The following is an 18,161-nucleotide window of genomic DNA, read 5'->3' on the forward strand; positions in this document are numbered from 1 at the left end:
TTACAGACGATCATCGTGCTACACCCGTCTAGGATACGGCACAATGGAGACACAGGCGCAGACGTGCAGCAGGGACCCGCTCCAAGGATTCTTTTTAGATTAAGACCCTGCGTAAACCTTTTTTATATCCACTGTTGAGAAGGATGCTGGCGTCTTGGCATGTGGCCACGCTAGAACAATGCACGTACCTGGACACGCGGGGCTTCTTACAAAGGCCACTATTTAGGCCCGGTTTATACCACAAAGACCGAATACCTTAGGGAGTGTTCGGCGTCGCGAGTTTGGCCCTATATGCATCAGCTCCGAATCATTGTCTTTGGTAAAATGTTGGGTTTGCCCGGCTCCTGTGTTTTGGTGCCTTACGTTCCGCCTTGCCGGCTAAGGTAGCACCAGGAGAACTACTGCGATTGTGCCCTGGTTCATCCGGACGAGCACCTCAGTAGAGAAAGTCGAAAACTTACTGCCATGATATAGCGTGAGACTGGTCAACCACTCGATGACCTGTGGGAATGTTAGAATTCCTCCACCTTAACGAAGGGCCATTTCCCGACCAGGCATATACGCACCCCGAGATCAGGAGAGTGCGGAACCACCAGCGGCTATCTAGTAGCCCCACTGTCAAACTCCTATGACTAAGTGAAAGTACTAAAGCATTATAGTCCGGTTGCCTCGCTCGCTCCGCTATCACCTCCTTAATAGGACCAAGACGTTGGGTTAAGTGTGAATGCATGTTTTTGCGAGCACCTCCGCATTATATGTGTGAGGGTTGAAGCCGACGATTGCAATCTTTCAGGTTATACACATGTATACATAAACGGCCGCCCAGGAGGCATCATATTACTTTCAGGCAAAAGTATAAAAATAGCCTTATAAGAATTTATAAAAGCATTTCGCTTACAATGAGATTACATATCACCCAAACATAATATTTTTTGAGCACTGGGTCTCTATCAAACGGGCACCCTCAAGAACTTCTTCAAAGTAGTGCTCGGCAGCCTTTCGACCTATAGACGAATCCCGCGCTGCAACATTGGTAGCATCTATCTCCGCCCAATATGCCTTAAAACGGGAAAAGGCCATCCGTGCGCCCTCTATGCACGCCGACCTCCTCATCGCATTAATGCGCGGCACCACGTCAAGGACCTGCTGCACCAAGCTGAAATAGCTGTTCGGTTTTGACCTTCCCGGCCATAGCTGATCCACAACAGACCTCATAGAGAGTCCGGACAACCTATTTAGTTCGGCCCATTCGGCTAATTGGTCAGTCAATGAAAGTGGACGCTCGGGAGAATGGAATTGTCTCCAAAACAGCTGGTCTACTCCACGGTCCGTCTGACCCTGGAAGTACTTGGCCGCATTGGCAGCGCTCGCCGCCAAATCCATATACACATCCTCCGAACTCCACAGCCGATCCAGAGGGGCATACCGTGGATCTCCGAATTTCCTCCGCAACATAAAGGATTTCCCAGCTACAATATCCCCGGCTTCCCGCAGCTCCTCCTTCTATGCCCTCATAGCAGAGCGGAGATCCTTTTTCGTCGTAGCAGCCTTCTCAAGGTCCGATGCCTTCGCTTGGTTTTCCTTTTCAAGAACCTGGCAACGGTCGGCGGCGGATTTTAATTCTATATCCATCTTGGCCATCTTGTCTCGGGTCTCGCCATGCGCGGCCTTCTCGGCTTGCAACTCTTCGGCCGCCTTCACAGCAGCCGCATTACCCAACCTCGCTTGTTCCTTGGCTCGGGCAAGTTCTGCCCGCAAGGCTTCAACAGTGGCAGCTCCATCTGCAGTCACAACATATTAAAGATACTGGCATCATGCTGCTCTTCCTATGTGGCGTTTACCAGATATTGACACTTACCCTGTGCCTCGTCAAGCCTTTTGTTAACAAGCTCGATGTCGGCGTCTGCCGCATCCAACTGTCGTTCTAAATGGGAAAACCTGCTAGTCCGCTAGCCACCGAAGCTTCCATCACTTGCACATAGAGGCAGTATGGTTATTTCCTGGGAATATGATCCTCTGTTCGTCATCATTTCCAACGACAACCAGAGTCTCAAGGGCTACTATCTACACAGGGCACACCTAGCATGTGCAGGATTATCATACATTCTTTTACGTACCTCAAAGCCTGTCAATAGACTCATAAAAGCTTCATGCAATCCGCTTTCGGCGGACGATATTCTCTCCATCACCGTATTCATCATCACACGGTGTTCATCTGAGATGGCCGCTCGCCCCACCAACTCCCTCAGAACATCCGATCGCACACTAGACGGGGCCGGACTCTTTTGTCTGCTCTCTTCGGGAGCCGGACACTGGGAGCTTTGGGGGTCAATGGGATTATCTTTTGGCCTCACCAGACTCGGAGAGGCCCTCCGCGACGACACTTCAGGGTCGCCCGCTTCTGGAGCGGAGGAGTCCGGAGGAGGCGTTTCGCTCTCCATCATCTCTGGAAGAAGATCCCCCGAAGATGAGCTCATTTGAGAGGGGCTAAGGCCCGAACTGCAAAAATATATGCGGTGGTTATTTTCTCAGAAGAAAAAGATGGCATATCTGTACTATTAAAAGTATTTCGGGTCACTTACGACTCGTGGGAGAATTGATCCCCCCGCGGACTTTGTGCGGCAACAGTGCCCCCCAAGGTAGGACCCTCTGTGGGAGACTTCTTCTCCCGTTTGGAAGCTTCGGCTTACGAATCCCCGGGCGGGGTCCTCTTCCTCTTCTGGTCGCTTTCCCTCATGGAGACGCTCACTCCCTCGGCTAGAATGGGCAGCGTTGGGTGCCCGCGTCCGCCCGCATTATCCTCCACAGTATCTTCCTTCAAGGGCTCCGGGCAAGGTGCGGTCTAGAGCATCTTTTCCAGTACCGGATTTTCCAAACCCTCAGGGAGGAGGGCCGAACACCGAATCAACTTCGCCTTTGTTAGCCAGTCCTTGTCAAAAAGCAAACTCTCAGAAATAACTTCGTAACAAAGTAGAGATAGTATGTTCGGCCGGAAGATGTCTGACCTGTTTGGCGGTGCGGTTACTACTCAGGCCCACGTCCTCGGTGATTTCCGGAGACTCCACCTGAGGTCCGAAGAATGACTTGTACATCTCCTCGAGCGTCAGGCCGAGAAAATTTTGAATGGCACGTGGTCCCTCGGGATTGAACTCCCACAGGCGAAGAGGCCGGCGTTTGCAAGGCTGGACTTGACGAACCAGCATAACTTATATTACCGCAACCAAACTGAAATCTCCATTGAAGAAATCTCGAATGCGGCCTTGCAGTATAGGCACGTCCTTGACTGGACCCCAGCTCAGACCTCTGCTGGTCCATGACATCAGCTGTGGTGGAGGGCCCGAGCGGAAAATAGGGGGGCCGCCCACTTGGCACTTCTAGGAGCCGTGATGTAGAACCACTCCTATTGCCACAATTCAGACACCTCTGGGATGGAATCTTTGGGCCACGGAGCTCCCTTCATCTTGCGTATTGAGGCATCTCCACACGATGCATGTTGCCCCTCGACCATCTTCGGCTTCACTTCAAAGCTCTTGAGCCATAGGCCAAAGTGAGGGGTAACCCGGAGGAAGGCCTCGCACACGACAATAAATGTCGTGATATGAAGAAAGGAGTCCGGAGCTAGATGATGAAAATCTAGCCCATAGTAAAACTTCAAACCCCTGACGAAAGGATCTAGGGCAAGGCCTAGACCTCGGAGGAAGTGGGAAACGAACACGACATTCTCGTTGGGTTCGGGGGTGGGGACGGCCTGCCCTCGGGGAGGCAGCCAATGCAAAATCTTGGCGGTCAGATATCTGGCCTCCCTCAACTTCTTGATGTCTTCTTCCGTGACGGAGGAAGGCATCCATCGGCCTTGAAGGCTAGATCCGGACATGACTGAAGGTTCGGAGCGCCTGACCTGAACTTCGGGCGTTTGAGCTTGAGGTGGGGGAAGGATTAGATTGAGCACGGGAGGGAAAAATAAAAGCCTTGTCCCCTTTATAAAGAGGGTGAATATCAAGCGTCCTCTCCGTGTCCGTTTGGACTTGCCTATAATCTAGGAGTCCTAGAAGCGGTTGGGTTACCCACGCCCGTATTGATGAGAATCCCGGGATAAGGGGACACGATCTCTGCTTTAACAAGACGTGCCAAGGAAACCGCCTCGCATGACGCGCTGAGGTGGGATAATAAAACGACTCGGATAAAGGCTTGGCCGTGGTGTGTCACGCTATGGAATACGTCAGCAGATTAGATTGGTGTAAATATTATTCTCTCTATGGCAATATGTGGAAACTTATTTTACAGAGATGAACACTATCTTTGTGTTCAAAATCTTCTATGAAGTACTTGGAGGAGGAACCCGCCTTGCAATGCCGAAGACAATCTGTGCGCCGGACTCGTCGTCATTGAAGCCTGGTTCAGGGGCTACTGAGGGAGTCCTGGATTAGGGGGTGTTCGGATAGCCGGACTATACCTTCAGCCGGACTCCTGGACTACGAAGATACAAGATTAAAGACTTTGTCCCGTGTCCGGAAGGGACTTTCCTTAGCGTGGAAGGCAAGCTTGGCTATACGGATATGCAGATCTCCTACCATTGTAACCGACTTTGTGTAACCCTAACCCTCTCCGGCGTCTACATAAACCGGAGGGTTTTAGTCCGTAGGACAATGTACACATCAACAATCATACCATAGGCTAGCTTCTAGGGTTTAGCCTCTTCGATCTCGTGGTAGATCTACTCTTGTACTACCCATATCATCAATATTAATCAAGCAGGACGTAGGGTTTTACCTCCATCGAGAGGGCCCGAACCTGGGTAAAACTTTGTGTCCCTTGCCTCCTGTTACCATTCGGCCTAGACGCACAGTTCGGGACCCCCTACTCGAGATCCGCCGGTTTTGACACCGACAATGATCTCTCACTAAATTTCAAGATAAAAGTGTTCTCCCTGAGTATGCACCGTTGCCAAAGTTCGTCGTGCCCAGACACCACGTGATGATCGGGTGTGATAAGCTCTACGTCCATCTACAACGGGTGCAAGCCAGTTTTGCACAAGTAGAATACTCAGGTCCAAGTCACTTCTTTGAAGAAAGACTTGGAAAAGAGTCATTGCGGTGGTAGGCCTGGATGTATTTTTTAGTACCGCTCGCAAGCAGTAGTACCGCTACCATTTGCGGTAGTACCGTGAGGTCGAGCGGTAGTACCGTGAGGACGAGCGGTAGTACCGCTCCGGCGGTTCTTCTGGCCTTTTGCCTCCTCGATGTTGTTTTTCAAAGGGGTACTTCCGCCCTAGCGGTAGTACCGCTCCTTGGAGCGGTAGTACCGCTCTGTGCGGGCTGTGAGCATAACGGTTGGATTTTTTCCCCACCAATAAAAGGTGGTCTTCTTTCCCAATGAACCTTATCCTTTGAGCTCGTGTTCTTCCCCCATTGTTGACCTTCTTCGAGCTTGCTAACTCTCAATCCCTCCAATGATTCTTGTTAGTTCTTGACGGAAAAGAGAGAGGAGATCTAGATTCACATTTCCACCAATCACTTTCTCCTCTAAGTGAGGGGAACCCCTTGGATCTAGATCTTGGAGTTCTTGGTGTTCTCCTTCTTTTTCTTTCTCTCATTTTCCTCCCTAGCATTAGTTGCTTCGGTGGGATTTGAGAGAGAAGGACTTGGGCACTCTGTGTGCCCTTGGCATTGCATTTGGTGCATCGGTTTGAGTTCTCCACGGTGATACGTGGAAGTTACAAGTTGAGAAGCTTATTACTCTTGGGTGCTTGGTACCCTTGAGCTTATTCCTCTTGGGTGCTTGGGCGCCCTAGACGGTTGAGGTCACCTCGGAGCCATATTCCATTATGGTGAAGCTTCGTGGTGTCGTTGGGGAGTTAACCCCAACCTTTATGGTGTTCAGAGCTCAATCATTGTGGTGTAAAGCTCCGGGCAAGCGTCGGGGTCTCCAATTAGGTTGTGGAGATCGCCCCGAGCAATTTGACGGGTTCCGGTGACCGTCCCCAAGGGTTGCCAAAGTGTACGGGTTCGGTGACCGCCCCCAAGGGTTGCCATTTGTACGGGTTCGGTGACCGCCCTCAAGGGTCCCTTAGTGGAATCATGGCATCTTGCATTGTGCGAGGGCGTGAGGAGATTACGGTGGCCCTAGTGGCTTCTTGGGGAGCATTGTGCCTCCACACCGCTCCAAATGGAGATTAGCATCCGCAAGGGTGTGAACTTCGGGATACATCGTCGTCTCCGTGTGCCTCGGTTATCTCTTACCCGAGCTCTTTACTTATGCACTTTACTTTGTGATAGCCATATTGTTTTTTGTCATATATCTTGCTATCACCTAGTAGTTTATCTTGCTTAGCATAAGTTGTTGGTGCACATAGATGAGCCTAGTTGTTGTAGGTTTTGTGCTTGATAAATTAACCACTAGGTTTATTCCGCATTTGTTCAAGCCTCAGCCGTAATTATTTTAAAGCGCCTATTCACCTCCCCCCCCCCTAGGCGACATCCACAATCTTTTAGTGGTCAACGTGGTCAAGGAACGACTTCCATCGAACGTGGACTGTACATGGAAAGGCTGACAGTTGGGTCCACGGCCGCAGCAAGGAAGTGCCTCCTTGTTACGCGCAAAATAATGATTCCTCCACCTGACAGCGGGGACCCACCAGACGGGCCATCGTATTTCGCGAAAAAAACGTTTCCCCCTGACTGCTGGGACCCACCAGCTACATCTTCGCATGCAAGGAAGTGCGTCTGGGCAAAAAAAATGATTCGCCCCACAGACTGTTGGGACCCACCAGCTACACTTCGCACGCAAGGAAGTGCGTCCGGACAAAAAAAATGATTCTCCCCCCTGACTGCTGGGATCCACCAGCTACATCTTCGCACGTAAGGAAGTGTCTGACAGTCGGGACCCACCTGGTCGAAGCGTACGTACCGTTGTCATTCTGGTCGCGAACGTGTATGTACATATATACTGGTGGATGTAGAGGCGCGCACGTGTCGTAGTAGAGGCGCGTACGTGTCGTAGTAGAGGCGCGCACGTAGCATGTACACGTACGTACAGCGGCCAGGGTGCAAGAAAGAAAATACGGCCACGTATGTGTATATACGGGCGGGGTCTCGAACGCCTACTCGCGCATACGTACAGCCAGGGCTCGTGTACATGGCTGGGTCGGAACGGAGAAACAGTGTCATCGTCGTGTTCATGGGGAGGCAACGAAATGCATCGTGTTCATGGGGAGGCAACGGAATACGTCGTGTTCATGGGGAAGCAACGGAATGCGTCATGTTCATCGGGAGGCAACGGAACGCGTGGGAGCCAACCGACTGGGTCGGAATGGAATGCGTGGTCGTGTTCATCGGGAGGGCTTGGACGGAATAGGCGATGGAAACTAGGCCTGGCTTACCGTAGAACGGAGGAAACGGACATCCTACGGTCGAAACGAGGGTCCTGTTGATCGGGAGGGGTGTGGCGTACCGCAAAACGGACGAAACGGACTTCCTACGGTCGAAACGGGGGTCCTGTTCATTGGGAGGGGTGTGGCGTACCGCAAAACAGACGAAACGGACCTCCTACGGTCGAAACGGGGGTCTTGTTCATCAGGAGGGGTGTGGCGTACTGCACAACGGGACTCCACGGGATATTGTTCATCTTCGCCGTCGACCTCCTCCAGCCTCCACGGGCTACCGTCGACCTCCTCCAGCCTCCACGGGCTCCTGTTCATCCAGCCTCCACCACGCGCTACTCCACCGGCTACTGTTCAACCACCCCTCCACCGTCTACTGTTCATCCAGCCCTTCACACCACGGGGTCCTGTTCAACCACCCCTCCACGGGCACCCCTCCACCGTCTACTGTTCATCCAGCCCTCCACCACACCACGGGGTCCTGTTCATCCAGAGGCAACGCCACCGCTCATTGTTCATCCAAACCCCCCGCAACGCTCACTGTTCATCCCAGAGGCAGCATCGATCGGTTTCAGTTAGCAGCAGTAGCGAAGGAATCGCTCGATCGGGTTCAGTTAACAGCCATCGATCGATCGCTCGGGTTCAGTAACGCGTAGCCTGCAGTGCAATCGCTCGGGTTCAGTTAGAGCCCAACGCCTCGCTCGGGCTCAGTTAGAGCCAATGCCTCGCACACACGCGCGTACGTGTACGAGAGAAACGCGCATCGCTCGGCCCCCGACCTCCCACCGTAACCGGGAACTCCCTGAAATTTTCCTCCCCTCGCTTCTACCACGGTTTTTTCCATCATGGACGGCCCAAAGAATGTCATGCAGCTGCGTCTCCGGCCCGCACAGGACGAAAAGCCCATTTTCTGTCATGATTTTTTGTCATAGAAGTAGGAGCCCACCACATCTATGATGATACCGGGTTTTGTCACAATTATCGTCATAGAAGTGTCATATGTATGACAGGAAAAAAAATCGTTCGGCCGAAAATGTCACGAATGTGTCTTTTTTTGTAGTAAAACGTGTCGATGGTCCGGCCCTTTTAATAGTGACGAAAAAGGGTTTCCCCCGCTTTATATTATAAATCAACCACCGAGCATAACAAGGTATCGACAAAGGTTCAAGAGCAGTTCAAAGAAAACAAACTAGTCTAGTCAGCCCATTTAATAGTGGTGTTGTGCATGGGCCATGGAGGTCAGCATGTGTGCCGGCCTGGCACGGCCCATCTACTAAGCATGCCTGGTCGGGCCGTGCCGTGCCTGGCCAGTTTAACTCGAGAAAATTCCTTATTTGACACTATCTTAAAATCTGCTTCCTTATTTGACACTAGAAAAAAATGTCTTCCCTATTTGGCACAAGTTTTAAATTTTATTCCCTATATGACATTTCCATCCATTTTAAGCCTAAATGACACCTGAAAAGACTCTTTTGCCCCTCATGTGGTATGTGTGTGGGGGGCAATAATGCACACACGCAGCATCAGTGCGAGGGCATGAGCACACACGCAGCAACACATACACATGCACCAACACACACGCACGCGCACACACACACGCAACAACACGCACACGCACGTGCACACACACGCACGCGCATGCAGCAACACACACGCACGCAGCACACACACACACACGCAGCAGCAGCAGCAGCACACATGCAGGCAGCACATAGGCACGCAACAGCACACGCGCGCGCGCGCACGTACACACGCAGTAGCAAACACACACGCAGCAGTACACATGCACACACACATGCAGTAGCAGCACACATGTGCGCGTGCACCCACACACGCAACAGCACACGCGCGCGCGCACACACATACCGCATGAGGGGCAAAACCGTCTTTTTAGGTATCATTTAGGCTCAAAATGGACGAAAGTGTCGTATAGGGAATAAAATTTAGGACTAGTGTCAAATAGGGAAGAAAAACTTTTCCAGTGTCAAATAAGGAACCAGATTTTAAGACAGTGTCAAATAAGGAATTTTCTCGTTTAACTCAGGCCGCGCCATGCCGGGCTAGGCCGGCCCATTTGGCCAGGTTTGTGTTTAAGTGCCCCAACTGAGACACACACATCCTCTTCATTCTTTCCAGTAACAATCTCAGCGTTCTTTAAATCTAGTGGATGATATGTGATCTTATTTCACACTTGGTGTCATCGGACACGAAATGTGTAAACTGTTAAGGTTTTTATGTATTTATTTTATACAGAGGCTGGAAGCAGTAAAAATTTGCTTTATGCTTTTTATAAGTGTCTCAACCTTAGTACAACTTTATACTAGAACTAGTATAAAGTTGAGACACTTATTTTGAAACGGAAGGAGTATATAAAAAAGAAGTTGACGCAACAGTCTTAACATTTTGAGACGAAACGGAGGTACTCATAGGATCACAGTGGTCTGGAAGAATCTGAGAAGGGCAGTATCAGGACCATGCTGCGTGCTCATATTCCTCCTCCACTACACATGCAAAAGTTGTATTGTTAACTTCAACCCTACCAGGAAGCCAGCGCCTAAATAAACACATGCATGCAGTCTGCATGGGAAGCATTCAGTTCAAGTGTTAGCCGTTCATGGTCCAATCAACTGTTTTTGCAAAAGCTCCGAAAAGATGAGGGGGGAAATATATTAGGAGTAAGAGGTGACATAAAGCCTTTTCATTCATAGCAGGTGACATGAAAAGCTTTCCCTTGCCCCTAGCTAGCTCTCTTCTTTTGCATGACAGTGTCACAAAAGAATATGGGTAACATTGAGTCTCATGCATGGCACTGAGAAGGTTTTGGAACCAAAGATGTTCCTCAAGGAAAAAGGATGATTTTGGAACTAAAGCCCCCAATCACTTTACTTTGCCGTCTTAGTTTGCTTGGACATGGAATATTTCTTGACACATGTATATCTCATAAAACTATTAAATAATCGAACATGTAAACAAATGGACCAACTCAATAGGGCATATGCCAGCTTTACAAAGGCATCATTTCCTTCCTTTCCCAAATGTTAGCTTCTTTGCTCAAACATGTGTCAAAAAGTAAAAGTAAATTGGTGTACACAATTAACTAATGAAGCAATAGAATCAGAAAGCAAGAAAAAAAAGTATGGTATACTCCTGATTATTCAATACTAATATGGTGACAATTGACCAAAAAGACCACGGTAAACGATGATTGCCACAATGATTTGCATTGATCAGCGTGAGCAACCACAGCCGGCGGTTAACTGACCTTCTCTTGTGATGTCATGGCCTTTGTTTTATGTACTCTCCTTTTTCTTTTTTCTGTTTCCCCTTTTGCTTTTTCTCAAATATCGTCTTTGTCTCTTTAGACATACGAATTTATGCACTCAGATGAAACTTCCATCCTTCTATCTAGACACATTGGGTGAAGAGAAAGCTAATTCTAGATAGGGGGGGGGGGGGGGGGGGATAAAAGCTGGGGTTTGATTTTGTTGGACACTTTGCCTTTTGGGTGTTTCTTGGAAGCCACTCCTCCTATGCTACTATACCTGTGCTTTTTAGTCTTGTAGACGATTGGTGAAATGTATGATGATCCTATCATGGCAGTAATGATGATGTTTTGGCTCGGCTTTGGGTACCTCTCCAAGACCGGCTAGTGCCCTAAGGTGCATGGCAGATGTGTTTGCTCTTTCACCCATGATGATCCTGGTTGTCAGAAGGCCAGAAGGATGGGTACTGCCATTCTGTATCCTCCTTGCTGCCTGATGTTTCCTGAAAGAAAAGGAGGGGTAAACAATTAGAAGTCTTGCAGAGATCAAGAGTTACTTGATATTTGTAAAAAAATAGTTCCTTGGTCCCATAATACATGACATTATTACATCCAATATAGGGAGTAGAACAAAGGTTAAGACAGTGTCGTACAACTAGGGTATTAGACCGGTGACAGTGGCGTTCCACCGTAAAAATTATATCATTGATCTAGTTGTAAAAAGTTAGAGCACTGATCTATGGGATCAAAGCCCGGTCTTGTATCTTACTAGTTGTAGTGTGGTACCCAGTTAGTAATACACACATTTGTAACCAATGTGAGTACTTCCTCCATCCGGGATTGTTAGTCGGCTCATGCCCACCAGATATTCCTAATTTGACTACCATGAAGAGAAATGGCACCAGAAACAAGAAGAAATAAATATCTAGTAGCAGCACTACATGTGCGCCATTATTGGTACTACGATCGAACTTCCCATGTTCAACACTAAAAAGATGTGAAGTCTGCGGGAGAGAGAGAGAGAGAGAGTTTCTTACTCCTCCTTTGGACCTCCTCGATGTACATCCCATGATCACCTCTTCGAGGCCAGAAGTCGACCGTCCATCGAACTTTCGCGTTTGGTGTGGCCGCTCATCCTCCTAATCACATTCGTTTTGTGTCACAGATTAATCAAACCAAACCGTAAGAATAAAGTGTATATACTTAGGTACAACGCCAAACAAACTGCATGGATCATGCTGGTAAGCTACCTGATTATGGTAGCTCGGTGCCCCATGACCATAGGGCTCCGCCGTCGGCGCCGCAAGCACAACCGAGCCCTGGTGGACAGGCGGCGCCGCAATCAGCGTGGCAATGGGGTCCGTCGGTGTGCTTACGTGGAACGCCGCTGTCGACGAGTGGTGGTGCTCCTGCTGGAGGCCGGCGTAGTGGTGGTGGTGGCGCCGGTGATCGTGCTCGTCCACGACGTGATGCTGCTGCTGGTGGGGGTGCTGATGGTGAAGCGCTGCAGGACGATGCAGCACTCCCTCGTCAGCCCTAACTTGCACCACTTGGTGATCTGATCCTCCCATTCCCACCTGCGTGTATACACATTAGCTGTAAATGTTAATACTTGCACGGTATAAATCATACTGTACGTAATAATTAACTACATTGACAAGTATTCCCTTTGATATTTTTATATGGACTGGATTGAAATGAGTGAATAAACACAGTAAAACATGTCCATATACATCAGAAAAAAAGTTAGAACATCTTATAATTTGGAACGGAATGATACTACATGGTAACCCATAACTTAATTTTGTTAGTTCTCTAAGAAAAACTTAATTATGTTACACTCAAGCTTTATTGATGAGTAAACGTCTCACTGTTTGGTAGACAGGGAAAGTGAACAAATTTAGAAAGTAATGCAAGAGATATTATTCTTAGATTTTGTATATGCTGATACATATATAAACATGTGGGTAATGAATAGACTATTCGTGCCCTTAATTAGGGTTGCTTGCTGTGTGGACAAAGTGATGCCCTAATTAAGCACAGTATTTGATACTGTGCAGATTGTGGACTAGGCGTGTAATAGAACTGACCTACAACCAGTTTGTGTACGTCTTCTTACATCTTAATTAATTGCATGGCATGGAAATATGTGTTACTTCAGCATTGCATGCATGCATGTAGGTCAAAGACATCCATCACTTTAGGTAAGATCTCAACCCTAGCTATTACTGTTTTCTTCAAGAATTTCCCTCACCTTACCATTATATTAATTCATTGATCAGATTGTGCTGAATGGACACATTTGCCTTGACACCACAGTGACCCCACAACCCTCCCAAACAAAAACTTTGCATCAAATTCCTACCTACATTTCGTTGATAATGGAAAAGGGAACATTTCATCTCCAAGATACCTTCCTACTTCAAATTGAAATAAAGAAATATGATCAATTTTACAGCATCCAAATTGAAATGAAAAGGACATGAAGCTGATAATGTGAGCAGTTCTGCTGGCTATATAGGTAGGCTGAGGAAGCCGGAATCATACATACTCTATAACTTAGTGAAAGTGCCGTGCATACGACACTTGAGGTTACGATTGCAATATGATGCTTAATCCGGTTGACTCCCTTGCTTTGGGCTGATGCATCGAAGGCTCCCATGTAGGTTGTACTAAAATCGTACAAGATTTTATCGTACCCATAGCAACACTCATAAGATAGCGTGCCTACCAGGACTATTAGTGGAGGCTAGCTATTTAGTTTCTGAAGATTCACATCGGGTTTCCTTTGATGTGCCAATGTGAAAACACACGATGGCATGAGTTATGCCGTAAACATCTATTGTTACCATGTCTTAGTCGCTTCCACGCTACCATATAGCTTGGAAAGCAACACAAATAAGTCATCCCCAAACAAATTTAACCGAATAGAAATCTTCAAAACCACAAAACTTTGAATACAAATTTTATCTATACCCGGAGAAGCAAAATAAATACCAAAAATACGTGTAACTTATTGTTTAATGTTATATACTTTTTGTTGATATGCAAATCACATTATAATGACTTACATCAGCCGATGTGCTTAAGTGTGCTATTCTGTACTCGACAATTCAATATTCATGATGAATGTCGGATCGGTGTTTTTGGTTTGACATTGCTCTTCATGAAAGGTTTTGATTTTGTCATTCCACTCACCCTAGCTGCAAATATATCTCCCAAATTTTGAAAGGAAGAAAAGCATCTAATAATTTAAAACTATGATTTCTTTTCTTGTGTGATTCCTCTAAACCTCTTTGCTCCTCCAACCCACCTATTCTTCCTCCTACCTTATTGTTGGGAAACGTATAAGGAAATCCTAAGTTCATCGACGTCACGAGGTAAGGGGTCGGCATCATCCAGTTAGCGCAAGTGAGACCCTAGCCCCAAGGGGTGGAGGTCAACAGCTCTAGCCATTATCGTTCTCTTCAATCGCAACTCGGGTCAACCTCCCCACTCCATTTTGCGTCCCTCTGCACATCCCTCTTATTCCCACTTCCTCTCTCTCTTCATCGGGCATGCCCGACCTGCCTCCCTTCCTCTTCTCATATCGACATCGGTTGCATGTAGATCCTGACTTTGTTTTTTTTCTGAAAAGGAGGACATCCCAATCTAGAGCCGGTAGGTGAGTGTTTCACTCTAAGTTGTTCAATGTGCATTTTCACTTGATATCTTGTCTATTTTTGGATCCTCCCGTCTCTCCCTCCCCTCTCCCCCCAACAATATGTTAGATTGAATGACTAAGGAAATGCCAAAAAAAACTTATTTAATCTTTGTGAGGAAGGGCTCGGCATCATCCGTTTAGCGCAAGTGAGACCCTAGCCTCATGGGGTGGAGGTCGCAGCTCTAGCCATTATCGCTCTCTTCAATCACCACTCGGGTCAACCTCCTCGCTCCCTTTTGTGTCCCTCCGCACATCCCTCTTAGGGGGTGTTTGGTTCTGGGACTTTTTAGTCCCAGAGACTAGAAAAAGTCCTAAAAAGTCTCTAGAAACCAAACATGAGGGACTTTTTCTATATGGACTAGAAAAAGACTCTACTAGAGAGTCTTTTTTGATTAGTCCCTGGGACTAGAAAAAGTCCTAGGACTTCTCAACCAAACACCACCTTATTCTCTCTTCCTCTCTCTCCATCGGGCATGCCTGGCCTCCCTCCCTTCCTCCTCTCATATTGACATCGGTTGCATGTACATCCAAACTGTGTTTTTGTTTCTTCTGAAAAGGAGGGTATCCCATCTAGAGTAGGTAGGTGAGTGTTTCGCTCTAAGTTGTTCAATGTGCATTTTCCCTTGATATCTTGTCTATTTATGGATCCATCCGCCTCTCCATTCCCATCTGCCCCCAACAGTATGTTAGATTGAACGGCTGAGGAAATACCAAAAAAAAAACTTATCTTTCATCTAAAAAAACATCTTGCACTCGTGCCGCAAGCCCGAATCCCCCAACTACTACTAGAAGAGAACTACTCCCTCGGTCAAGAGAGGGAGTACTACTAGAAGAGATTGATCAAAACTAACCTCCTCGATGTTGTTTCTGAATTGTGAGAAGCTGAAGTCCTGAATGCGTGTGGTGCCATGGAATGCGGCATTGACCATGTCGGACGGGGTCATGCGCACCGCCCGCGATCTGCCCGCACGGTCGGCCCTCCTCCTCTCCATGGCGGACGTGCCAGTGCTAGACGCCGGGACTGATGCCGAGGCTCCATCCCCGACGCCGCACTGCCTCGGCTGCGTCTGGTAGAAGATCTTAGATACGACGAGCTCGCCCTCGCGCTCTTCCTCAGACTCGCCGAGGTGATACTGGTGCATCACCCAGTTGGTCTTCTCGGGCTTCCGGTGCTTGCCGAAGTTGGTGTAGAGCACCAAGATCTTCTTGCACCCCCTCTGTCGGCCGCCCACAGCCACCGGCCGCGTCTTGCCAGTCTTGTGCCACCGCGTCTCACTCCGCTGCTGTTGTTGCTGCTGCTGGTGAGCCGCACCCGCAGCTACTGATCCGGCGGAGGAGAGAGCGGAAGCGTCCACGGTTGCCGGCGGCTGGATCTTGCGGCGCTTGCGGGTACCAGTGGTGTAAGCCTTGGACGGCCGGTGGAAGAAGTGCCTGCTCAGACCGTCCTTGGACACACCTGCATGAGCATGGCCATGGATGTCAGGACGTGCATGCCACCCGAGGATTAGTCATGTCTGTTTTGGTTGGACGACTTTAAGAAAAACATGACTTTGGAAAAAAAAAAAGCGAGAAAAGAGACAGTGATGCAGCTATGCAACATCACCCCGTCGGCTGTTGGAGGATATAACAACCTTGAGAGGGGGACAAAACCTAACTTTGGAAGCTAGGGGCAGATCTCATGTCACATTTCATTCTAGAGAGAGAGAGAGAGAGAGAGAAATATGCCATGGCCATTAATGTCGTACGTGCAGTACCGAGAGATATGGGTGTACAATATTTTCTTCCTTTTGTTCCAAGATTCCTACAGTGCACTTGAAAATCTACCAGTAATATACTTTTCATATGTATGGAGATACGCGCATCAAGTATTCAAATGCAAAGCAAATCCCAGAACACGAAAGACAGGATGGTGAATGTATACACAATAGAATAGCGAGAACATAAAAAAAATTAACGAGAACAAAAAAAGAGCCTGAGCTACGAAACAAGAAACTGAAATTGCAGAACTCCAAAAACTAAAACATTGTATTTCGAGAAAATATTCCTGACAGAAGAAAGCACTTTCAAGAGATTGGAAACGTACGGTAGGTAGCTAGAAACAGATGTTCTAGATTTATAATATAATAAGTTACTACGCTATAAGTTAACTTCCCGGCAATAGAAAAAACTATGCAAATTAACCTGGCAGTTTCTCCGGGTGGGTGTAACAGATGCCATCCTCCCCCTCAATGGTGGGTATGAACTCGTCGATGAGAGGGTGAGACGGGGCTGCCACGGCCGCCGTGCCGCCGGACTGGACTTTCGCCTCTAGATGCTCGATCAGCTCCTGATCCGTCGGGTCGAATTTCACCCCGGCCGGCAGCCCCACCCAATCCTGCGGGCAACATACATATACACAATGAATCAACAGAAAGAAGGCCTATAGCAGAACCGAAATTGTCACGGGCCGAGATCGTGCGTATGTACCAGCTTCTGGTCGATCTTGTGGCCGCACCTGGGGCAGCAGCTCGACTCCGACATGTACTTGCGGTGCTCCTCAATCCTCGATCCGATGAGGTGGTGGCCGCCGCTGCTTGTACCTCCTCCTGTCGTTGCCGTTGCACCATCGTCCATGTCTCAGTCGTCACCTCAGTTACTCCTGCCAAGGGGACAGTAGCACCTTGCCTGGCTATCTTCCCTGCCTAAGCATGATCACATGTAAGAGAGAGGATTATTCACAGGGTGGAGGGAGGAGGAGAAGGAAGAAGAGGTGGATGGAGACAGGAGAGATAGGGGTGGAGAGGAAAGGGAGAGACCGGCCGGGGGGAGGGGGTGGTGAAGGGGGTTTTGAGGAAGTAATAAAGATTTGGAGACCAGAATTCCATGTGTTGATCGCTTTAACTGAAGGGGTAGAGAGAGAGAGAGAGAGAAAGGAAAAGGTTCTCCAGGTACGCACGAAACACCTTTGGACACACGCTAGATCAAGCTGTCCCTCCCTATAACTCCACCTATTTCATCTCCCAAAAAAATAAACCTCCACCTGTCTCTAGAGAGATACTACCCTCTTTTCCGGTCCTCTTTTCCAGTTTGTAAGGCTTACTCGTTTCCATTTAAAAAAAATAAAACCGTTTCAAAAAGAAAAAGACTTTACTCGTTTCCCGTATCTCTAGGTTGACGATTTGACCAACATAATACGAGTTATATTTCACCAAAAAAATATACCATTAAAAACTTCAAAAGTTATATTTCTAATGATATAATTATTATAATACACAATTCATATTAAGTTGGAAAGACTAACAATCTAGGAGTATGCCCTGGACTTGTAAACTGAAAAGGAGGTAGTATGTCTCTGCTATGCATGCACACTTCTATTGCTCACTTAATGCTGCTCCTAAATATAAAATTAATTCAGTTGATACTAGAGTGATACTCAAGGCTAATATGAATCACAATTTTGGGCACTGTATTTTCTAAATATAGGATACATTGCAGTATTGGTTGGCGCACTCATCCTACAATGGTTCGAGAAAATTGGAATGTTTTTATATTGGACATATTGCAACGTTTTGGATATATTTAATTCTTATACTAAATAGTTTTACTGGCACAAAATTCAGAAGAAATAATATTATTATAACATAAACACATGTTACATGCTAGTAAGTGTTTTTTTTGCGGGTGCTATATGTGTTTTATATGAATAGGATAAGCCCTCTGTGCCAGCTATATTACAAACCTCAGTTAGATATAAAGTAAACTCTAAGTCACCAACTATTTTGTATTATTGTAAGGTGTCCATGTTGCCGAGATTTATCTTTGGCCAATAATTAGTTAAA

At 47.7% G+C, this 18,161-nt stretch overlaps 1 protein-coding gene across 1 annotated transcript; it reads right to left on the reverse strand.

Annotated features, from left to right (window-relative positions):
* Nucleotides 1-10,495: 10,495 nt before the first annotated feature.
* LOC125525328 (NAC domain-containing protein 75-like) lies at nt 10,496-17,158 on the reverse strand. The gene is made up of 6 exons (XM_048690329.1): nt 16,810-17,158; nt 16,525-16,717; nt 15,195-15,799; nt 11,891-12,217; nt 11,678-11,779; nt 10,496-11,143 (listed from the first exon to the last, which is right to left on the reverse strand). Exons 1-6 carry the CDS (start codon nt 16,954-16,956, stop codon nt 11,063-11,065), a joined length of 1,455 nt encoding a protein of 484 aa, XP_048546286.1. The 5' UTR covers nt 16,957-17,158; the 3' UTR covers nt 10,496-11,062.
* Between the last annotated feature and the right edge of the window lie 1,003 nt (nt 17,159-18,161).

Source organism: Triticum urartu, chromosome 7 (genome assembly GCF_003073215.2).
Source record: "Triticum urartu cultivar G1812 chromosome 7, Tu2.1, whole genome shotgun sequence".
NCBI lineage: Eukaryota > Viridiplantae > Streptophyta > Magnoliopsida > Poales > Poaceae > Triticum > Triticum urartu.

Bases quoted from the DNA above. Each gene is read 5' to 3' on its own strand.
- LOC125525328 (XM_048690329.1), bottom strand. From the start codon at position 16,956: ATGGACGATGGTGCAACGGCAACGACAGGAGGAGGTACAAGCAGCGGC. The intron at 12,218-15,194 runs GTTAGTTTTGAT...GTATACACGCAG, and splicing joins TCAGAAACAACATCGAGGAG to GTGGGAATGGGAGGATCAGA. The intron at 11,144-11,677 runs GTAAGAAACTCT...CTTTTCTTTCAG, and splicing joins CGAGGAGGTCCAAAGGAGGA to GAAACATCAGGCAGCAAGGA.